Source organism: Biomphalaria glabrata, chromosome 13 (genome assembly GCF_947242115.1).
Source record: "Biomphalaria glabrata chromosome 13, xgBioGlab47.1, whole genome shotgun sequence".
Classification (NCBI taxonomy): Eukaryota; Metazoa; Mollusca; class Gastropoda; family Planorbidae; genus Biomphalaria; species Biomphalaria glabrata.
This window is the reverse complement of record NC_074723.1, coordinates 29,806,527-29,831,558: the sequence shown is the minus strand read 5'-3', so window position 1 is coordinate 29,831,558 and position 25,032 is coordinate 29,806,527. Positions and strand designations below refer to the sequence as shown.

At 34.3% G+C, this 25,032-nt stretch overlaps 2 protein-coding genes across 3 annotated transcripts in view; both read right to left on the bottom strand.

Annotated features, from left to right (window-relative positions):
- Positions 1 to 2,862: 2,862 nt before the first annotated feature.
- On the bottom strand, positions 2,863 to 7,715 carry LOC129922322 (uncharacterized). The gene is made up of 2 exons (XM_056007885.1): positions 6,576 to 7,715; positions 2,863 to 6,290 (listed from the first exon to the last, which is right to left on the bottom strand). The coding sequence occupies exons 1-2, from the start codon at positions 7,405 to 7,407 to the stop codon at positions 5,023 to 5,025; spliced, it is 2,100 nt and encodes a 699-aa protein (XP_055863860.1). The 5' UTR covers positions 7,408 to 7,715; the 3' UTR covers positions 2,863 to 5,022.
- A 4,416-nt stretch (positions 7,716 to 12,131) lies between these two features.
- Positions 12,132 to 25,032, bottom strand: part of LOC106058345 (probable serine/threonine-protein kinase roco5) — a 91,052-nt gene continuing 78,151 nt past the window's right edge. For both annotated transcript variants that reach the window (XM_056007883.1, XM_056007884.1), the window contains 5 exons: positions 24,241 to 24,359; positions 23,516 to 23,650; positions 21,522 to 21,684; positions 14,257 to 14,388; positions 12,132 to 13,486 (listed from right to left, as the gene is read on the bottom strand). In XM_056007883.1, the coding sequence (XP_055863858.1) occupies positions 13,305 to 13,486; positions 14,257 to 14,388; positions 21,522 to 21,684; positions 23,516 to 23,650; positions 24,241 to 24,359 (731 nt within the window). In that variant the 3' untranslated portion in view covers positions 12,132 to 13,304. The remainder of the gene's footprint in view (positions 13,487 to 14,256; positions 14,389 to 21,521; positions 21,685 to 23,515; positions 23,651 to 24,240; positions 24,360 to 25,032) is intronic.

Here is a 25,032-nt window from a genome sequence, read left to right as displayed (position 1 = left end):
ACAACAGAAGAGCGGAGAGACATTACAGAAATTAGCAGCAGACATAGAACGTCTCGCCCGTCTTGCTTATCCATCAGCAACTCAGGAACTTTTGGATGTTCTGGTCACAGATGCCTTTATAGATGGAATACGAGATTCGGAACTTAAGAAGGCCGTCCGAATAAGCGGAAAACGGAAAATCAACGAAGCCCTCATCTATGCCATGTCTTATGAGGCGGCCGGAGCTTCAGCGAGGAACATACACTATTGTCGGCCGTTAAATGTGGCGGAAGAGGAGGATGTGCCGAGGCTGATTCGAAGAATGGTGGAAAAGGCTTTAAATGAACGGGAACATTATCAGACCTCAAGGCGTAGTAGAAAGACTTTTCGTTGTTGGAATTGTAACACTCCAGGTCATGTACGGAGGAATTGTAACATGTTGTTCCAAGGCCAAGGCTGTGTATCAGAACGTAAATCGCTACGATTCCACGGGTTTAGGGAGCAAGGAGTGTTAGAGCAAAGCAGAACCTTGAGAGTGCAAGGAAAGATTGGCGTTCGCTCTCATAGGTTCCTCTTGGACACAGCGGCTACGCGGTCGTTAGTTAGACCCAGTCTGATCGGAGATCAAGAAATAATACGAGTGAATGGCTACACTCTTTAAAACAGCAGGTGACGAACTGTTACCTATATTAGGACAGATACGGCTTGACTTTGAAATAGGAAGTCAACTATTTAGTCAGGATTTTCTGATCGCCAATGTTGTCGACGATTGCATCCTTGGTCTGGATTTTATGCAGGAATTCGGTTTATCTCTAAACATTGGAAGTGGAACTATACAATATGGAGACATAGAGTTCCCATTGCTTGATGATGGTGTGGAAGGCGTTCAGGTGAAACGAGTCGAACATACGACCATATCAAAATGGTCCAATCTGTCAGTAAACAGGTATCATAAAAGGGACAAACTGGAAGGCCGGCTGCATCCTAGAAAAGCGGAGAATGAAACATCAACCAATCATTGTTGCGGCTGTACGGTTGGTTGCAACGAAAGTGTTGGTAGTGGCAGGACCTTCGATGATCATAATGACAAATCATATGCGTCTAGCTTTCAAGATAAAGAAAGTGGCAACCTTTTCAACGATAAGCGCAGACCCGAAAAGAAAACGCTAGATGAAGAAACTAGAGGAGCGACCTATAGGCAGAGTGAAACTTTTGCTTTCGATGTCCTTGATATGAGTGCTTCAATGGGCATGACCAATTCAGACAACGTTGGGTCTGTGTACGATACTTCTGTTTATCTACCAGTACTAACTGCAGACAGAAATTTAATAAGAACTGTACGGGCGGCACCTCGAATGAACAATGCAAATACCAGAAAAAAACCATCAACAAATGTGGACTTGACAAACGTGTGTACGTCTGCCTTCACAAAGCAGAGTAAAAGATGAATCAATTTCAGCGGAAACTGGACACTGATAATGTGGTTAATGGACATGTGTAGAAAGGCATACCTTCTGGAGATTACGGAAAATTACTGTGTGTTTTATGACCTGGCCTCCAGTGGAACTCTAACTTTCTTGCCAGAACTTCATCTGCACTGACAATTCTTCAGCCCTGTCGAAAATCTGGTCATGTTCGGGACGAACATAACTAAGGAGGGGGCAGTGTTATGACTCTACAGTGCGCACTGTCATTTGGTGCGACATTGTGTACCAGAGGATACGATAGAGAACAGAGGAAGGAAGATGGCCGATGATTAGCGATGTAAACAAGAAGGCCTGAGATGTGATTCTAAGTTTGGTTCTAGTTGTAGTTTATAATTGATTATTAAACGTTCTGTTTTGTATCACTTTCGTTGAGGTTGATTGCTAAGTTATAGCAGTATTTTAATTGTTATAGTTGTATTGTTAGTATTGTTTTGTAAATTATTATTGTTATTATTTAAAAAAGAAATAACAATCATTCTCTGATAGTGCAAGGATTGAGCTGCTTCTTTAAGGGAAACAAAATTCATTTCGGTCCCTTTAACAGTGTCTACCACGATATTAGTGTCTGATGTTTTGCCATGTCGGCAGCAACATCGTCTTCCGCAAAGTAGAGCAGGGAGATTTGTAACAAACAAATATTCATGTTTGATTAAAGTAAAAAAAAACAACACTTCAGGACAGAAGCAGAGGCCTACTAAGTGAAGTAGTGAAGTAGCTATAATACAAAAAACACTGAACCATAATTTTAAAATAAAAAAAACAACACAACTCAATTAAATACAAAGACAGACACAAAGATAGAGACACTTTTCTTATTTCATAGCGTAAAATGATTTTTTGTATGTGCGCCTTCCTCCCAGTAACTTTAGAGAATGGAATGGGTTGCATGAATCAGCCAGGAAAACCAGAGACTTAGCAGAGTTTAAGCCACTAATGAACATGCATGACTAGAGTGACCCATGAAATGCGTAGGACGTGATTACCTTCCCTTTTGAAGTCAGTTGTGTAACATATAAGACAAGAAGAGAAAACAAGAATCTAGTATAGTCAGGAGAAATTTGACACAGTTGAAATATGAGGCTAGTGATGTGTTAGTAACTCAAGACACCTGAGCTGACCCTGCTAACGTTACGTCACACACTTTAGAAATAAATTGCGAACATAACGGTGATCAGATAGATGAGGGACTTTTGTCTACTACATGTTATAATCATTTAGAGACACATTCTGGTTACAACTACAGCAGCCGTAAACGCATGTTATTTTTTTTTTAATGAGCACAATGATGTTTCTATGCCGGATCATGTCTTGTTATTAACTTTGCAAAGTGTTTTTTTTTTTTATTATTTAAAAAAATGGCTTATACGTCTACGTGTATACAAACATAAACAATAGATTGAAAAAACACTTTTTTTATTATGAAATATTATTTTCTAGAGAAAAATGACATGTGTCACAATAGGACCTTGAGTAGCAGAGAATCTATTTTTCCTTTAATATGCATTTTTTTTTACATTTAATGAGCATTTACATAACATGCATATGCATTACAAAAATGATTGTATTTAAGCAAACCATTTGTAGGCGATAAACTTTTTTTTAAGTACAACGGAAGCAGACAGACATAAAGACACTGAGCAAACACAAAGGCAGCATTTTCTTAGCAAGGTCGCTAAAAAATAAATAAAACAGTTTTTGAAACAAAAAAAGTAATTCGTATTAAAATCAAAGGGAGATTGTAACAAAAATTAATTATATATTTTTATATATTGCCATTTACTTGTGTATACAATGGAGGCGATGTGGCTGAGCGGTAAAGCGCTTGGCTTCTCAATCGGGGGTACCGGGTTCGAATCTTGGTGAAGACTGGGATTTTTAATTTCGAGAGGTTTTAGAGGTTCTCTAATGGGTACCTGACATTAGTCGGAGAAAAGTAAATGCGGTTGGTCGTTGCGCTGGCCCCATGACACCCTCGTTAACCGTCGGCCACAGAAACAGATGACCTTTACATCATCTGCCACATAGACCACAAGGTCTGAAAGGGGAACTTTACTACTTGTGTATACAACATCATTTTGTGTATAATTTTGCAACGTACTTCTTAAAGTTTTAACTAGTTTCTAACATTCGTTGGGGAATGTCGGGGTCGTTGTGGAACCTGTGCTAACCATTCTCCTAGAAATTCAACAGTTGACTCATATCGCTGAGAGAAGAATTTATAGCTCGTTGCCCACATTGGGCGAACTCGTATTTGGCAGTTTTAATTTTTCAAAGAGAACGTGGTCTAGATCGAGTTTTCCCGATGTGCCAATGAGCTGAGAATGTTCTTCTCACTAATATACACGTACCTTGAAATTTTTAAAGAAAATCGTTAGAGCCGTTTTCGAAATAAAATGTATATATATATATATACAAGAATTTCTCGCTTTAGAGTATAGGATTCATATATATATATATACATTAATACAAAAACAAAAAAAGAAGAAAATGAAAAAAAAAAAAAAAAAAATTTCAATTACAAAAATTTTGTCAGGAAAATACTAGATAACATGCATGTAATTTATAGGTTAGTATAATAAGTATCTGAAAACATAATAAAAATAGCTATATTTAGTAAAGAGCATATTCTAAATTTCATATAAGTATAGCAACTAATTGGGAAAATAAAACGTAAATTGTACGCAATTGTATTACAGAGTAGTATTTCAAACAAAAATCCAACTTACGCAAATATCAAAAAGTTTTTGCATGCATATGTAGATATATATGTACAGAATAATTATGCCAAATATCAAATAAGTTCCAAAAGTAGTTTCAGAGCCTTAGCGTTTGGCAGATAGAGATATATACAAAAATACAAAAAAAAGAAAGAAAAAAAATTCAATTACAAAAATTTATTCAGAAAATCACTGAATAGCAAATATATGTTATTTACACTTTAGTATAGCAGCTTTTAAAAATAGCTATTTAGTATATTCCATCCAGATTACATTATAAAATAATATATTATATACCGGGTATAACATTTAGCAACCATAAAGAAAAAAAAACTTGATAAGAATGTAGGATGTACCGGTGTGCAATCTAAAAACCCAAACAATTTGCAACAATAAATATTAAATACTAAAGAAAAGAGCTTGCTTGAAGTTCACAGAAGATTAAAATGAAAAAATGTCATATATATAACAATGTCAAATAAGAAAAAAGCGCTAACTCAAAATCTGAAACTCATGATAACTGTTCAGTAGTTCTGTTATATCTCTACTATTCATCTAGGGAGTTCTTTAGATAGCATATATATAATTGTCAGTTTAGATAAAACTTGCTAACATTTTCTCTTGAATTAAGGTATCATAATATATTTGAAAAAGTTTGTTGATCTATATTATTTACATAAACATAATCAGATGGTGTTGTTTAAATTTTGCTACAAATTAGTTATTACATTTTTGTTTCAAATAATTAAAACAGCAACTAAACTGTCAATATGCTCTAACAATAATGAATAAAAACAAAAAAAATTATATAATACAAAAAAATATTGACAGTAGTATTGCTAATGAGCACCAGCACCATATACATTCCCATCTTTGGCCAATTCCTCTCTGACTTTTTCAAACCGTGTTAAAGAAACAGTCTTTCTTCTTTTTCTATAATCCTCTTGGCTAGTAGTGTCAGACTGAATAATTCTTTTATCATTGACCTTTTTTAAATTATTTAATGTTACATAAGAAACATCAATATGCATCTTATTCATCACGTTAATTAATTCATTGGCGCCAGCATTAAATATTGACACAGCTCTAGCAACACTGCCTTTCACTCTGCCAAGTCCCATGAAACTTGTTTTAGGACATCTCGTCCAAATCATAGCATTAAGGCTTTCGTTGTTGTTTTGAGTACCACCATGAGCCATTCGTTGAAGCAAGGACTCATCTGACATTCTTCGATAAATTGGAATTAGCTTCTGAGCCACCTCTAGAGACAAAAATGTTGATGCCTTATGATTAGAGTGGCTGTCAGGGTCTTGTCCCAACGAAATCGCTTGTTGGTACCAGCACCAACTATTTTCTCCTAATGGACATTGTCGATGATGGTGTTCAGTATCTGTAGACATGGAGTGGTATAATCCTGCCCAAACAGCATTCCTCATTTTGGACACATCTGGAATATTGTCTATTATAGCACCACGATAAAAATTTTGCAAACTGTCACATTTTTTTTCTGTTAACCTGCCAACTCCTCTGCCACCAAGATGGCTTTCTTTGGCAAGTTTTCGAAGCGCTGTCCCCATACGTTTATGGGCATGATTGATACAGTCAAGTTTAGTAACAGCTTTATCAGCATATGGCTTAGACTCAAGCACAGCTTTAAAAGCAGAAGAATCTCCATCACTCAGCATCTCCACATATCTAAAATTATATTTTGCCACAGAACGATTCCACAGAATTACAGCACTGTCCTGTTCCATAGACTTGCTGGATTTGTGGTGATTACTACAGCAATCATGCTGTTCTTTCCAAACTGCGAGGTCAGTTGCGTTCATGCTCTCAGCTTTCTGTATGTGGCATGCATGGCAGTACTTAGATCTAATATCGAAGTCGACAACAAGACCTGTTAGTAAATCGATGCAGACACCTACACCATAAAGCGATGTAAAGCCTCGCTTTTGCCAGGTCCCATCATAACTGACTGAAATGTCAATCAAAGGGTTTTCTCCTCGTTCAATGGCTTCCCTAATGTCATCATCCGTCTCTGCATAAGCTTGACGTATGGCGTTGGCTGTGCGGTAAAGCATGTCTTCCCCAGATTCCACTTCACAGTCTGAAGAAAAAAAAAAAAAACATTAATTAAATTGATTTATAAATATATATATAATATATATAAACTTTAAAAAAAAAAAAAGATTTAGATCTCTAGAGAGCCTACATTGGCTACATCATAGTGATCATACTACATGTATTTTTTATCAAAAGTTAGAACTTTGTAAAGATTGACTAGATTCTAGATCTATAGTTACTAGGTCTAGATCTATAATTTTTATATGGTAAAGATTAAAATTTTTAAAGAAATAATTCTAATAGTAGATTATTGTGTAATTTAACATACCTGTGATTTTATTATCATGGTCTTTAAAGGCTCTCTGGCTGATTCCAGAAATTCCTAGGACGCTGCTAAATGTCTGCAGCGAAGTGAAACCCTTTCCTATCTCATGGCTGTATAAAACCATCTTGGTGTTTATTTCAAATGCAACATTTGAACAGTTACTTTTTTGTATTCTTGGAGATGAAAACTTTGATTTAGTATATCCACAACTACTACATCTAGATCTACAACATAACTTCAACTTTGATGCGAACCCCATGTTTTCATCTTTTATAACTCTAATAGTCAAACTTGACTGAAAACAATTAGGGCATAATGCATCCGACATCAAATCAGTAAGCTGATTAGTATTAGCAATAGTCCATAATTGCTCTGTTTCTTGTAGATCTAGATCACTTGGAACATCAGTATTTATTGAAAGACGGTCTAATTTCGATCTGGATGCACCACGTTGTCCTTCTGATGCTGGATCTAAACTAGACCTAGACCTAGAGGAATTTCCACGCAGCTTGTCAGATAGCATAACATTTCTTGCTTTATTGAGCTTCTCTAGCATTCTTCGTCCCTTTGGTCGAGGCATTTTAATGTAAAAGATATTTTCTTTGATGTTTACAAATACCAAACAACTGAAACTGTCTTGTGCAAGGCTTTCAGTGACTTTCACTACAAGAATGTGTTTACGCTGTCGGCCATTTTGAAACGCCTTTTCCGGATGAAACGGCACATTCTGATTAGTCGATTTTTTCCGAGTTTTGCCGATGTGCCATATAAGGAAGTTTCCGTAGATTATATAGCTCGGAAAAATACGAATTACAAAAAAAACATATAAATCCATTAGTTTGAACCCCAGATAAACATATAAATCGGATCGTGACCTTTCTTTTGATGTATCATGGTCCTAGCTTTGTTAGATTGGTAATATCGTATCCAAGGTGTAAACATTGATAAATTTCGATAATTTGTAAATAATCACCAAAAGGTGTACATGTTCAAAGTCAAAATACACATATTTACAAACATTTTTATGCTAAAATATAATATGATTCATATAAAAAAAAGGTTAAATTTTCAAAATCTGAAAGAAAAAAAAATCGAAAAAAAAATTAAAAATTCGTCATTTTCCGACTCGTATGTCCCCTTAACCATGATTCTTACTTGGAGGGGGGGGGGTGAGGGGAACGTGGAGGGGTTAAAAAAAATGCTCCATTGTTTTTTTAATCTAACATTCATTAGTTATTACGATAAAAACATTCGCTCCATACGTTGTATACAGTAGGTATTGCCTTTTAAGAATACTACTTTAAATGTTTTTCTTGTAAACTGTTAAATCTCCTGCCGCATTTACAGGAAGAAGCCTGCACTTAAAACAATGACACACATGCTATCTATGCCCTACATTTGGTGGAAAACAGTAAAGTATAACAAAAACAAACAACTTCAGGTGAAGACAAATGCATCTAAACAAAAGTAATCATTTAAGAGACAGGTAAAGGCAATATAATCTTTGCAACTGCAACATTCATTTCAACATATTATTATATATCATGCATATATATATATAAGCAAATTCCTGATATTTGTTAATATATACTCCTGAATACTGTTGTAGCTATAATATGAACTCATGACTTAAAATAGTCATAGAAAAATATTACATTTGATTATTAGTATGGATTTTCATACATGGCGAACAAAAGAATAATTTTTTTAGGAAACCAAATTGGTGTATCTGGTGTACGACATAATGAATCCGTTGATAAGATATGTTGTTTTTTTTTTAATATATGAAGATTTTTTTCCCTGCATTTTTTAGCCCTGCAAAATGAAAATTTTAAAGCTATTGAGCTCATAACACAAAATAATTTCCCAATAAAACAAGCAAAGTATTTTAAAAAAAAAACAACAAAAAACAAAACAAACAAAAAACACACAAAGATTATCTAAAGGAGAAGAACCCCATCCTTAAAAACTATATCTATCAGTAATGTACAAGTAATTTCCCTTATCCGATATCATACAAAATAATTAATTAATTGACTAATTGTAGTTGTTTTTTTTTAATATTGATTCATGTTTTGTTAGGTACAATAAATAATTGTTTAAAGTATCAACTTGAGCAAGACTGCTTAAGGAAGAAATGGCTTTATCAATTATTTAATGGGACTAAACCCAACAAATGTAGCCATATATGTGAATACTGAAGGCTTAGTTTCCATTGTCGGTATCAAATAAAATAATTAATTACCAGTAATTGATTGACTTATTGGTTAATTTTTTTTTTAAATTGATCAATGTCTCGTCTATGCCAATGAATAATTGTGCGAAGTTTCAAATTGATTCGACAATGTTGTATGAAAATAACGTGTACACACTTTTTTTCCTGACAGACAGATAGACAGACAAACAGAGTGAATTGATATACGTTTTGTAAAAAAAAAAAAAGCAGCAGACTTTTACCCTGGGACATATTTAAGAACAAAGCGGTAAAATCGGAGATTTGACGACAACTGAAATGAGACAATTGAAAAACGTGTAACGTAAAAATAAAAAAAAATAAAAAATTATTTGGCAGAAGTGAAGTTTAATTTAGTGTCCTTGACACAGAGGCGTAGTGTGCAAAAAGTGCGCCAGGGACAAGAAACCTTACTGGCGCCCCCCCCCCTTTTTTTTTTCCACATTTTCCATGAACATCATATAGAAATAAGACTTATAAATGAAAATTATTTAATAATAATATAATACAAATATCCTTAGAGGGTGGCGCCCTCGTGCCCCCTCCTCTCATTACGCCTCTGCCTTGACATTGTTTGGTTTTATCGTGAAAATCTCCAATAGTATAAATGCTATGTGAGGAATAGAATATGAATAAAAGACTAGAAAAAAACAACATATAGTCAAATGACCTAAGAACCTTACTGATCTAAGGACCTTACTGACCTAAGGACCGTATTGATCTAAGGACCTTATTGATCTAAGTACCTTATTGATCTAAGAACCTTATTGATCTAAGGACCTTATTGATCTAAGAATCTTATCGACATAAGAATAATACTTATTGATCTAAGTACCTTTTTGATATAAGAATCTTATTGACCTAAGGACCTTATTGATCTAAGAACCTTATCGATCTAAGTACCTTTTTGATCTAAGAATCGTATTGACCTAAGGACCTAATTGACCTAAGAACCTTATTGACCTAAGGACCTTATTGACCTAATTACCTTTTTGATCTAAAAATCTTATTGACCTAAGAACCTTAATGACCTAAGAACCTTATTGATCTAAGTACCTTTTTAATCTAAGAATCTTATTGACCTAAGGACCTTATTGACCTAAGAACCTTATTGATCTAAGGACCTTATTGATCTAAGAAACTTATTGACCTAAGTACCTTATTGATCTAAAGGACCTTATTGACCTAAGGACCTTGTAGACCTTTACATTTTTGACAATACATTGAGTAACAAAACAAAATATTAATGTGTTCAATAGAACTCGTTAGCTGCCTAGTAAAGTGGTTTGTGCTTTGCACTGCGGTCACGATTGTCCCATGTTTGAGCCCTGCCCGTCGTCACAACATGTACAAAGCTAAAAAAAAAATGAAAAGAAAAAGCATTTTGTAAGTCAATGATGCCCAAAATACGGCCCGCGGGCCAGATCCTGCCCGCGACGTGGTTATATCCGGCCCGCCGAAACGTTGACACAAGTTGGAAAATATCCCCTCCAAAAAAAAAAAGGTTGAAAAATGTATCTTTACCTACTCAGGACTCTCATATTTTCTTTGATGTTTTGCTACCATGACCTTTAACGTTTGTGTGTTTATGAACGGAGACTCTGGATGTAGAATCTACCAGGACCAGTGGGCGGATCTTTACTAGTTTGCGGAACATGATAGTAAGCCTACACCTTTGTTTTATAAAGAAAGTGTGGCTGTTTAAAAAAAACATATATATTGGCATTATAAAATAATTATGGCGGCATTATGGGATTCAACGACGAATAAAAGATTGTTTAACTACAACTAGAGATTTCAGGATCGATGGGAATATTAACCCAAAAAGAGACCTACACTGTTGCTAACATTTGAAGTAGACAAATGAAGTTATTTTCTTACGCCTAAAAAATATAATCGTCAAATATCACATAAAATGATAAATGTAGCACTACATCCGAAGGGTTTTGGTAAAATAGTTTCAGAATAATTTCATTTAGTTTTTGTAACTTTTCGGTCATGTGGCCTCGCGAAAGGAGTGTTGGAAATTAAAATGGCCCGCAGGTCGAATAAGTTAGGGCATCACTGTTGTAAGTCATTGGGTCTTCGTGTTCATCTTCAGCAAGGAACACAATGGGACTTGGAGTGATCGTTCAATAAAATTGTGTGTTACCCGTGCTTGTAATCGTGCTAGTATTTGTAATCGTGTTCGCATTATCGTAGTCTGTGAATCGTGACCAGTCTGTACTGTGTTATTGTGTGTATCAGTCGTGTTTTAGTGAAATAAAGCCTTGTTTCTAAGGTTATGAATTGACTTAGTATATTACAGGACTGTAACCATAATGTTTTGTATATGATACCCAAATACATACTAAATAACAGTCTGGCCCTGAGATTATAATGCACAATGCGTATAACATTTGTAATAAACTTGTAATATGAAATATTTGTAGGTAGAAATTATTGGTATAAAAAATAGTGTAAATGATACAGAAACTCTAATCTTGAAAAACAAAGTACCAAGAAAAAGAAGTACACTAGGTTTACACCAAAACCACTACATTTAGCTTTACAATACACTAAATTTACACCCCAACACTTATAGCTAACCATACAATAATCTGGATTTATTTCTGAATTACTCTACATTTAACCTTATGATACGCTAAGTTAACACTTGAACCACTCTGCATTTGAATTAAAATTAAAACAAAGAGTATGAATAACTTTTAGTATGCACATCTCCTTTTGCGCTCTTATACTATACTAGTCGACTTGCGGGGTAGCATACGCCGTTATTTTGCAGGGCCGACCTTAGACCACTGCAACCTATTCGACCGCAGTAGGCCCCGCACTTTTATAGGACCCGCGCTAATTTTAGGTGTATAAAATATTAAATTAAACCATTTGATAACTTATAACAGATTTCACGCGTCCTCCTGTCGATTTAACAGGAAACTATTCTCGTAGATAGATTGAAACATTTGGTAATTCTTGCTATAGAGCGTGATCTATGTAGGAAATAGAATTTTTATGATATACTGTATGACTTTGCTACACGCAAGACTCGTAAAGTAGTAAAGAATGAATTAAATGCAAAGAGGAATTTATTTTCTAATACAAACTCTGAAATTTCACATATTATCCGTATCCCTAAGTCCGGTTCTTCTATTTAGTGACGTATGAATACCACTTCCCTTCCCCGACCCAATTTTTTTTTTCGCCTCATAAATTACTTAGGATAACTCCCTCCGTCCGAGTTGCAAAAATAAAAGAGTGATCTTTCCATGGTGTCCAAACTCTTGAGCGTGCTCTGTCGCCTCGATAGTTACTACAGAGTAGATTACTCCCCCCCCCCCTCCTTTTTTTTTTTAACGTGAGGTAGAAATAAAAAAAAAAGAGTGATATTTCTTGGTTACAACGGTTCGGCCCTGCTATTTTGTGACCACGTGTTCTCCCTCTTTCCTCTGGTTTTCTCGTGGACTATCCGCAGAAATAAGAGAGTGATCTTTCCTTTACTTCTTCTTCTCGTTTAAACTGTTGAGTGAAAAGAAGAGAATTATATATATATATATATATAGATAGATACAAATACATACTACTTTTTTGGCTCTATGCTTAGCATACGGATTGAATAAACTGCGAACACATAAAGCTATGGCGTAGTAAGGGATTTGGGAGCCAGAAAGGCTTAGTCTCTTTAGAGGCCCCTGCATTTTGACATTCGACATCATGACATGAAACAATGCACTTTATAAATATACCATTCTAATGTGTGGACCACATGCAACATTGTCACTAATCTACATAACGTGAATAGCAAGATAACATGGCATTGTAAAAAATAAAATTGGACACTCATTTTAGGGATCGTTAAGTGGGGGCCTTGGAAGACTTTTAAATTTGGCCCCTCTGCCCAGCCTTAGCTACGCCAATTACATAAGGTAAAATAAGTTTAAAAAATGCTAACAAGCAATAAAAAAAAAGAATGCTTTTAATTACAAAGCTTATCTAAGGTAAAGAACAGCTAATTAATTCCATTTGCTTCCTTTCTGCAATATATAACAAAACAAGTTAATTAGTACACAATTATTAACTAATTGGTAAATATTTGTATTGATTGTCATTGACTTTAAATAATTATGCAAAATTGTAACTGGATCCGAGAATGGAGGTGGGGGATGACAAACCATGTAATAAGGGAATAACATCCATATATACATCCACATCTCTCATTAAGTTGCATTTATTCGCCTTATTTCGATCTCAAACAAAATTATTAATCGCCAATAATTAATTAATTTTCGGTTTCAAAGACAAGCTTTAATATTATTATTATTATAAAAGAACGAGTATTCATTCTCTGGCGAAGCCAGGGTCGAGTTTCGTTAAAGGGAAACAAAATTCATCAAAGAAATCTTTATTCTATATACCCCACTGAAAATAATATATAAACAATTTGAAACACAAGTTGCGCGCCCACTCAAAGTACATCAGAAACCAGCTGGAGTTCTTCAGTATTACAATGGTGAATATTTCATTAAATCTGTCTTGAGCGTTAAGAAGCGAGGTCTTTTCTCTGGCAACAGATTACAACATTGTTTGATCAAATCGATATATGATTCGGGCACGTCAATGGCTACTTTCTTCGAAGTAGTAAACAGCCAAGAATCTTTTCTGCTCTTGTGGATTTCTCGTGCATCTGAGAAAAAAAAATGTTATATATATATATATATATATATATATATATATATATATATATATATATATATATATATATATATATATATATATATATATATATATATATATATATATATATATATATATATTTCTATCTATCTATCTATCTATCTATCTATCTATCTATCTATCTATCTATATCTATCTATCTATCTATCTATCTATCTATCTATCTATCTATCTATCTCTCTTTCTGTCTCTCTTTAGCTGGGAAAAATAAAGGCGGTTGGTCGTTGTATTGGCAATATGACACCCTCGTTAACAGTCGACGTAGAAACAAATGACATTCACATCCTCCTCCCTGTAGATCGAAATTAAGTACTTTTGACAAAGTTTACATTAACTCACTCTGTCTGGTAAAAAAAAGTTTGTTCGCGTTATTTCTCCGACACTGACATTTATTTTTGTTCATAAAGTAAAGTCATATTTTAAAAAGTAAACTGACCTTTTCAGATCTACAGAGCAGTCGATATGTTTTTGTGGTGCAGGGTTTGAGTGGAGCTCATCAAACTTTTACTTTTCCCCAACTTAAGCCAGATACCCATTAAAGATGTGTGTACTCAGAAATTACGAAAATTAAAAAAATTCACCAGAATTCGAACCCTGGAACCCTCTGTTCATAGGTTAGGCGCTTTACCACTTAGTCACCGATCAAACACAAACACATATATAAATATTTGTTTCAAACATTCACTTCAAACTTTCACTTATTTCCATTGAAATGTTTACCTGGAACAGGGCACTTTCCTTGTGTTATAGTTTGATGCATGATTAAGCCGAAAGAGTAAACTTCAGAGTTCAAGCCATAACGTTTTTCCGAGATAACTTCAGGGGCATACCATTTTGTTCTGTTCTGGACATCTGGGAAAGAAAGATAGCTCCCGATATAGAAAACAGCATTGAACCAGACTAACAATTTAAATGAACACTACTGTAGCTAAAATATCCTACATGATCTGTTCTTTTCAGATTTTTTTTCTATTCTATAAGTAATGTGGAGTCGTCGGGATGAAAGTCTAAAGCTAATAATCACTAAATTATTTTTAATAATAATAGTAATAATACTCCCCCTTATTATAAATACTCTCCGCAAGAGGTTCTCGAGTCTACTGAACATCTGCTGTACTGGGATAGGCCTATTCTGACCGACAAAACGGTAGATTTCAATCGCCCAGATCTGCTGTTCATCGATAAAAAAAGAAAAAACCGCTACCATTATCGATATCGCCGTACCACTGTCTCATAATTTAAGAAAAACTGAGATAGAAAAACAAAGAAAATATGGGAACCTAGGCTTGGAGATTAAGCGTCTATGGAAATTGTCCAAAATAACAATATACCCCATTGTTATATCAACCGAGGGGATAATAACAACTGACCTCACAGACACCTTCAAGGCCCTTAACATTCCTAGGAACATCTTCGTTGCCTGTCAGAGGGCGGTACTGCTGCAGACCTGCCACATTCCTCAGTGGAAACTGTTAAAGGGACTACGATGAATTTTGTTTCTCTTTAGCGAAACTCGACCCTGGCAGCGCCAGAGAATGACTACTCGTTCATTTCTAACATAATAATAATTCTCGTTGCCTATCGGGGGAGGGGGGCGGCGTTACACCAAGCAAAACATTATAACTATAGAAAACCAAAATATACAATAACACCAGATGTACTCATACTTTGTTTGCGAAAAGTTTATATCAGAATGTTATCGGATAGTTTTATTTTATTAAATGATTTGATTGCCAGGGAGACTAACAGAGTTTTTGTGTCTGTCTTTGCTATCGGTGTCTTGTATCTCTTTTGCGATGGTAAAATTACAAACTCCTGACCCAAAGGGTGATTTCTAGCGGCCACCGTAAGGGGCAAAGCCGCTATTAGGTTTGTGCAAAATGTCCGTCTGTCACACTCAGATCTCGAAAACTAGAAGAGAAATGAAAAATATTATTTCACCTTGCGATGCGGCTTGAAAAGTTTAGGTGCGACGGCTATTTTTGGTTTTCTAAAAGCAAACCGTTAAGTTTATAAAATTAATTATGCACGCGATTTTTACATAAAAATACACTAATACTAAAAAAAATTACGTAAATGTAAATGAGGCAATGTTACAATATGTTAACATGGAATATATCACTGTATGTATTTTCAGTATCACTAAGTCAAATATATTTATAAAATGTACAAGAAATGTTCACAACAAATATAAATATTAGTTAAAGGTGTCTTTTTCTGGTCAACTAGCTGTTAAAATTAAAAGAACACATTTATGTTTATTTATAAAGGCTAAGAATGCACTTTGTATGTAAATCTCTAGCACTTTTTTTTAAATTGCAGCGACTTTCGTGCAGAAGCGTAACCCCCTGGACATGTTATGGTGCTATATTAATTCCTTAAACATTTTTACATAATCAGATTATATATATTTTGTTTAGTGCCCCTATCAGGATAAAAGTCACTTAGTATTTTTGCGTTTTGTCTGTTGATCGGTCTGTCTGTCATAAAAAAAAAAGCACTAAACGCTATTGAAAATCTGATTTAACTTTTAATGTTCCTTCCAAAACATTGCAATAGTTTTAAGTATCTAAAATAGATTGTTCCGGATGTTTTTGTGAAAAACAAATCAATGCAAACGAATGTTTGTTAGCTCTTCTAACACTTAGAAGCACATGTGCTATGAACTATGAGAAACTTTGAAGTTGTTCCGTATCTTGTTTTATAAAAGAAAATTTGTTAAACGATTATTTAAAATAACATCATTGACTTACATTACCCTTATATTCTTGGACAGTAAGTCACTAGAGTTTATCGATATCCAATTGTTCCGTATTTTCAACTTAAACAAATTTATGTCAAATGACTTTTTTTAAAATATCGACAATAGGTTGTTCGGGAATTTAAAATAAGAAAGTAATTTACAAGAAACTATTATTGAAAAACACTTTTTAGACTTATTTTACACTGAATTTTCTTGCTGAAACATAACAGAGATTTTTTTTTATCTGTAAAGAATGCTCCAGATTTGATTTTGAAAAAGAAATCAACCTACATTATTAAAATGTTCTTACAAATTGTCGCCAAAATTGTTCCGAATTTTATATGAAAAATCTACTAACACAAATAACTGTTTGAAATCCCTCTTCTAATAAATTACGAATATCGGTTGTTCCGTTTTTTTAGCAAAAAAAATAATTCTAACTCTATGTAAAATCGCACTTCTGTTGTACATTACTATGAACCCTCGTTAAATTTCTCATTTGTTACTAGCCCATTGTGACATAATGGATTTTTTCCTTTGATGTTATAGGAATGAATTCTTTAAATGTCTGTCTGTGGCATTTTACGTCTCGCGAGACGATCTTTTCCCTTTGCAACTTCTTGTGTGACTAAAGAGGCCAATCCTTGATACACAGCTGCGATCACAGGTTGGGCATATAAAATCACCAGGCGCCATTGCATTTTCACCCTTCTTTCTGCTTCTGTTGTGTATGACATCTGCAATCTGTGACCCTTCCTTTATGCTCTCTCTCCATGTGTAATGCTAAAAAAAAACCTCGGTACACCAATGTCTATGATCCCTCGATAACTGGCTCGTATTGATGAAGGCATTTTTTAGTCTAACTAGGACGTGTGACGTAATGGATTTTTGCCTTTGATGTCATATGGAATGGATTCTTCAAATAAAATACTAAAACAACTTGGTATAGTAATGTTTATTAAACCTCGTTATGTTGTTCGTTTTCAAAAACGGCATGATAGCTAGATTTAGATCTAATCTAGATTTTTTAAACTAGATCTAGATTTTTTTAACAGTATATCTAGATTTTTTAAAACTAGATCTGGATTTTTATTGTCATTAAAATCGTTGTAGAGTCTCGATCTTGAATTTCTAGGTCTTGTTTAGACAGATAGGCCTAAAGACTAAATCAAGATATAGAATTTCAGTTTCTAGACTTAAAGTGTAGATTTTATTTCCAAACGACTACACCAATTTTGCAATGTTATGATATACTAAAACTAATCTACTATTTTTAAATTTAATGTTGCATTCAGTCTGTTGATATACTATCTAGGCTTTTTTTTTTTTTGGGGGGGGGGGGGGGCGGGCATAAATCTAATCTAAATTACATCTAAAGTATTTCAAATTTATATTATAAATCTTGATCTAGTAGATATAGATCTTAAGAGTGCTAAATCAGAAGTTTAGTCTATGTAGATCTACATCCTTATTCTAGTTCCGTTTAAATGAGAATGCCAATAGTAATAATGTTAAGATTTTAGTTTGAGACTTATGTTGTCCACACTATCAATTAGTGGCGTAGCTAGAGTGGGGGAAGGGAGGGGGGGGAGAATTTAAAAATTTCCGCCCCCCCCCCCCCCACCATATGAGAGGGGGGGGGGCTAAATGTGTGTTCGAATTTTTTTACATTAAATATTAAGTATTACGCCATTATCTTATGTTGTCGAATGTCAAAATGCAGAGCCTCAAAAGAGGTTAAGACCCTACTTATAAGACCATACTTATAACTGACCAAAAATACCGATTATCTCTTTTTTTGGTGATCAGCAAATCGATTAAAAAAAAACAACAAAAACAAAACAAAAATAATAATAATAATAATAAAAAAACCACCTTACATAAAGTGTACATGTATTAGTTTGGATCAGTCAGGTACCTAAATTTTTAATACATCTAGACTAACAATACTAAATCTGTGATATTAGAATTATTTTTACCAATTATTTTTGTTTAGCTTAATTTCAAGCTTTTGGCTTCCTCAACGCGCTATGATCCTATCACTTGTCTGGACCAGTCGAGAAAAAGAGGGGGGTGGGAGAATGGAGTATATGTGTTAATGTTACCGTGATCGCTTTTTAACTGCATTTAAAAAAAAACAAAACAAGTTGTACGGCTTGAATTCTAGCTCTAGCCTTCTCAGGGGGGACTAATTCTACTTATACCACCACATTAGTCAAGTACAATTTCTTTCCCTTTTCGATCCCTACATTTTTTTTATTAATTATCAATAGTTTATTAACTAATTGGTTAACTTTTTTTTTACTGAATTTTGTGTTGTCAGGTAAAAGAAATAACTGTGGAAAATTTCAACGTGATGCATTATTGGGAGAATCAACGTGTAAAAGCTTTTTACCAGACAGACAGAATGAATTGATATAAGCTTTGTGATTATCTCTTCAATGACATTCCTATGTTTCGGTCTGACCCAGTAAAAAAAACTGGACCATTTTTATATTTTTTTTTTTACATACAACTTGACCTTTAACATGGACAGGTAAGCACAATCTCACTTCTTATTTATTTGTATGGAATTTTAATATTTGATTTTCAACTTAAAAGAAATTGATTAAGAGTTTATTTGACTTTCAGTCAGTGTCTTTCAAGGTACTTGTCACCTAGAAGTACATAAAACCTTACTTCATAAAGCACTGATCGTGTTTGAGTATATATCACACATGTGAATGATATTTCGTGTTTTGCATCTAAATTCTTACTGTTATAGTAGTTATACTGTAGTCAAACTGAATTTCCATTTGTTAGGACCAATTATATTATATTATATTATATTATATTATATTATATTATATTATATTATATTATATTATATTATATTATATTATATTATATTATATTATATTATATTATATTATATTATATTATATTATATTATATTATATTATATTATATACTAGCTGGACCAGTGGCGGCTTTAGCAGTGCGCGGGGCCCTGGGCGAGCGCCATGTGCGGGGCCCTTAGCCGCAAGGGTAGACTAGAACTCGATATATAAGGTACCATATCACGCTAACGGGCTAATCCGTCTCTAACGCTGTAACAATGACAATACAGTGTGTCCGCCTCTAAGCTGTGGACCTTATTTTTGCTACAAAACATAGAACATGACGTAGGTACTGTACTGTTGTCCAACTACGTAGGACGTGATCATCTCTTTTTTAAAGTAACGTCTTTATCATATAAGATAAGACTATTGGCCACTTTAGTACATTATATAATGTATTGTAATAGTTGTCCATTAACAGAAGCAAATAAAAAGGAGAACACTCGCGCACTACTAATAGTAGATCTCCTCTCTCACTCTGAAAATTGAAGCCAGTCGGACTTTCTATAAAAACAAAGTGTGCTTTAAGAGCTACAGTGGTCCTTACACTTTCACAGTCCCGACTTTTGTGGAAGGGCTATACCACGGGTTTAAAAAAAAAATATTAAAAAAAAAATACTCCCGCGTTTTTTTTGTTTGTTTTTTTTTTTACACGTGACACTGGTTTTCCCACGGCCGCACGAAGTCTATACAAATACACAGTAGCCTATTGAAAACAAAAACTTAATACGTCATTGCCAAACTTTCTGGAAGTTGATTGGCCGAAAAAACTGCACAAGCACATCAACTGGTTCAATACAGGCGAGGTTACAGTAAAGAATCCTCTTAGACATCCTCAACCTTTTTTTTTCATTGCAGACTAATGTAACTGTACATTTAATGTATACGTACCAATTCTTTTTATACTCTAGTACGACATAACAGTGCTGTATGACACGTTTAAAAACCACTGAACATTTTATGAGTTTTGAAAAGGAACAGCATGTAAAAGTTATTAATGAAATGGGAAATGGTTATCTAGAGGTTTCAAGGGGATGTCCTGGGATACTGTTTAGATCCGAAAATTGTATACTATATGAAATTAAATACCGGGAAAATCTGACGTCCGGTCTTAGAATGTATCACCAGCGAAAGTCAAGAAAACACATTATATGTTTATTAATTTTCATTAAAAAAAAATCTATTTTTCAAAAGTTGCATTTATTTGTTCAAATGTTATGAATGACTCCTTCATTTACAATGTTTCATTAAGCAAAGAGTAGTTCAAACTTGATCACGACGCATTTTCCTAATAAGATCCGATTGGACGTCGATGTTTGTATACGAAATAAACGATTTGGATTGGTTGCTTCCACCTAGGTGTTTTTATTAATGCCAAGGTAAACTGTTAAACGATGATAGCCTCTTAGAACCGAAAGTGAATGGTATTTAGAAACCAAAAATTGTATGTTAAGAGCTTAAATGTTAATTGGTATCATAAAGATCTTGGGAAAATACTGAGTAACAAGTCCTAGTTTATGAGAACTGATTTGGTTTTCGAAGTTGGAGACAATAAAATTTCCGATTGCGGGGCCTGGGGCGGTTGCCCCACTTGCCACCCCCTAAGGCCGCTACTGAGCCGGACATTACCCGCGGCCTGCAGGCCTTAGTTTGTGTATTACTAATCTAGAGTATGTTAAACTTAGCTTATGATCCTTTCAAGTTTTCTATTTCGCCTCGAAAATAAAAGTTGTTTTGCGAAAATGGGTTTACCCATGAAGCCTATACATTCATATCTATTATAAACGAAAGAAGCACGAGATGAATAAGATATAAAGTACAATTAAAACGGATTTACCCGATTTGTTAAATGAATGGGATTATAAAGTACGTCAGGAATTCTAAATTCGCAGATAAAAGGAACGAATTTATGTAAAAATGCTTTTGAAACACAAATTTGAAGGCTATTTTATTAAATAATGAAACCAATAGACTATATTTTGTATTTTCAAAGTAAAAAAAAACTATCTGTGCAAAGTGTAGTTTTAAAAATTAGATCTAGATCTAGATCCTTTCAATCTTGTCTCATGTAAAACATGGTAAACATGGCCTAGATCAATGAAATATTAATACTTTCATAGAGTTATGGCAACTTTTTTTGAGGGTTTTAGGGCTTCAATACATACACTACGGTTCCAGTTACTACCCAAGGAACATTTCTTCCAAGTTTTATCAAGATTGGTGACACAGTTTTGATTTCTATGCGTAACATACATACATACACCTTACTTTTTACTTTATAGTATAAGATAGCGATGCATGAAACACTGATCAAAATTGCAGGATAAAAGTAATATTCAAAAATTCATCGAAACAAATATTACCGTCAACGCTGAAACATTGAATCTCATCTTCCTTGCCAAGTATGCAAGCTCTTCCATAGTCTGCAATTTTGACCACTCCGTTACTTCCGACAAGTATGTTGGCTGTATTCAGTTCTCCGTGCAAAATTCTTTTCCCATTAAGGTATATCATTCCATGAACAATCTATGTCAAGTGCAAATTCTTTTGTTATCATTTAGATTTAATTGAACAAAAAATTATATGATTCATTAAAACGGGTTTCGTTTCTTAAATAGCGATACAATAAGTTGAAAAAAAAGTAAGCTCTCAATGCACTAAAATTCTACAAGATTGTACAATGAAGTATGATAGGACACACATTGCAAAAGCCAAGTACTTATGTCGCGGCAGATATTTGACTGGAAACAGCAGAGAACTCTTTTATTTATTTTTTTTAAAGGGACAATGCTCAGGTTAAATGATTTTCATACGGCAGTTAAGACATTATTGGATTGCGATATCAGTTGGTAGGTTAGATGAAGAGTCTATTAGATCGAAACCAATCGTTATAATAATAATAATATTAATAATAATGATGATGATGATTTATTTATAAGGGTGAAGTTAACAAACAAAATGTAGGCTCAAGGTGCTGTGATAACATTACACACATAAACACGAGACCTAAAATGACAGACTAATCTACAAAGTTTTAAACAGGTAGTTGTTGAATGTAGTGTAGCATGTTGTCTGTCTGAGATCAATGGGGAGTGAGTTCCAAACCTCTGGTCGGTGCACTGTAAAAGCCCGTGGCGACACTAGAATCGTTGTGTTTATTGAGAGCAGGGCTATCTGAGGGATATATAAATAGCCCTAACACTGACAAATGGGCTGTGGAGTCGGAGATTAATAGCTCGTTGCCACGTCGTACGCCATGCAACGAACTATTGCCCACTGCGACGTTTCAGGCCAGTGTTCAGGCCTTATATGACGACTGGTCTCGAGTTACGACTCTTTAACGATTATTCACGTTCGTTTGTTAGGAATAGTATTGTATTATATTTCATTTCGTGCCATAAAGAAATCAAGATCTCTAAATAAAAGTAGTTATTTTGTTTAATATACTATCGTCTTTTATAGATCTAAATTACAAGCATTAGTAGTAGATCCGTTCCAGTTCATCTAGTTTTCAAATATAATATTAAATAATTGCAGAATACATGCAGCAGCGTGCACAGTTACATCCCATATTGCAAGACATGACTCACTAACAAAAGTCACTCTTCAAGGTACAATGAACACGAAACTCTGGCTGGGCTACTTAAAAGAAAAGACCAGCCTCTCTCTTGATATCCTGCTAAGAACAGAAATAGTTATACGAAAGTCAAGGGACAGTTGGGATGACTAAATTTCAATTTAAGTTTACCTATAAGTGTCGTAGCTAGGTTGGGGAGGGGGGGGGAAGAATTTGAAATCCCCCCCCTTCCCGAGCCCCGACTTGTTTTTTTACATTTAATATTAATTATTACTCAAAATGCAGGGGGCTCCAAAGAGGCCAAGAACAGCGGGCCCACAAATGATGGCAAAGTCCTAGCTACGCCCCTGCAAAATACCTATATTCTATATCAGCGTTAAATAACTGTGCTGGAAATGAAGTGTCGAACTCTCAAGAGACAACTGTATTTATCTTCTTCTTTCCAGGAGAGATGGAGTTTTTGTCAATCTTATGGGTTGTGGTATTTATTAGAAGAAGAGGCAGACAGAGAAAGCGATGGGAAGACAACATAAAAGAAAGGACGGGCCTGACATTGAAAGAGGTTCTAACTAAGGCAAAAGACAGAGAGGAATGGAGAAAGACGGTCGATGAGTCTTGCATGGTGCCCCAACGGTCCAAAATACTAAGGGATTAGGTAAAGGTAAAGGTAAAAATTGTTATATCGATCTGTACTGGTCAAAGTCCTCGATCTTCTAGCAACACTTATTGTACTGGGTCAATATAAGAATTTATATACAAGTTCAGGATTTGTAATCTTACCTGAAGATCTATATGAATCACTTCTTCTAATTTCAAAGTGTCGTTCAAGCTTTTAAAATAATTTTCCAAGCTTCCATAACATAGGAACTCCATCACAATACAGCATTTACTTTCTGTTCTTGTGGCTGTGAAAAACTAAAAAAGTAAATGGAAAACATTTAAAGACCGCATCACAAACCAAGAGATAAGAGACATGGTTACTGAAGCGACTGGACCCCACGATGACCTGAAACTGTCGTAAAAAAACGCAAGCTAAAAATCTACGGCTATATTGCAAGATCTTCGGGGTTTGCAAAGACCTTCCTTCAGTGAACAGTACCAGGAAAAAGAAGCTCTAACTAAGTCGAAAGATAGAGAGGAATGGAGAGAGACAGTAAACAAATCTTACAAAGTGCCCCAACGGTCCAACAGACTACGGGATAGGTAAAAAAACAGTATAATATCATGGAATAGTCAAAGCGATGGCGTCTTATTGAAAAGGTCTACACCTGCCAAATAAGGTTTGTTTAAAAAAAAAAAAGATTAATTTAAATGATTTGTATTTTGTTTAAACTGTTTCGAATGTTCCTTCCATCAGGATGAAGGAGGATGGCAGCTGGCAGGTTATGAACCCGGGACCATAAGATAACCAAACGACAAATCGTGTTGGCAGTAGAGATTGAGATAAAGATCGATATAGATATGAAATGGAATACTCAATGATAATTTTTAAATATTTCTCTTACTTTTACAACGTTAGGATGATGCAGAGTTTTCATAATGTCAGCTTCGGATTCAAACTCTTTTGATGGCACCGTCCATTGTTTGACAGCTACTGTGACATTGTTTTTTTGACGCAGAAAACCTAATTTAATCAATATTGATATTAAAGCTGTGGTTGAAATTTTTTTTTTAGTATATACTCCTATTATTAAATTATTTTCTATTCTATTCTATTCTATTCTAATTATCTATCTATCTATCTATCTATCTATCTATCTATCTATCTATCTATCTATCTATCTATCTATCTATCTATCTATCTATCTATCTATCTATCTATCTATCTATCTATCTATCTGTCTGTCTGTCTGTCTGTCTGTCTGTCTGTCTGTCTGTCTGTCTGTCTGTCTGTCTATCTATCTATCTATCTATCTATCTATCTATCTATCTATCTATCTATCTATCTATCTATCTATCTATCTATCTATCTATCTATCTATCTATCTATAACACTAGGATCCAGAAGTTTTGAGTGGAGGGGGCGATTTTCCAAACACTAACCCAACCCTATGTAAACCCACATATGAAACTTCATTTTGTTACAGAAGGATATTTAGTCTTGCAAATAAAAAAAAAAAGGTAAGAAAAGGTGACTAGAGAAAAAAATGTGTACTCAAAACTCATATAATTTTTTATTCTTATATAAGTTTTATATGAATTCTAAATGTTCCAAAATAGAGTCTTAAATAATGTTAAAATGTTTAAATTATGATTGCCAATACCGCCCACATCCAGATCCGCCAGCGATATATAAT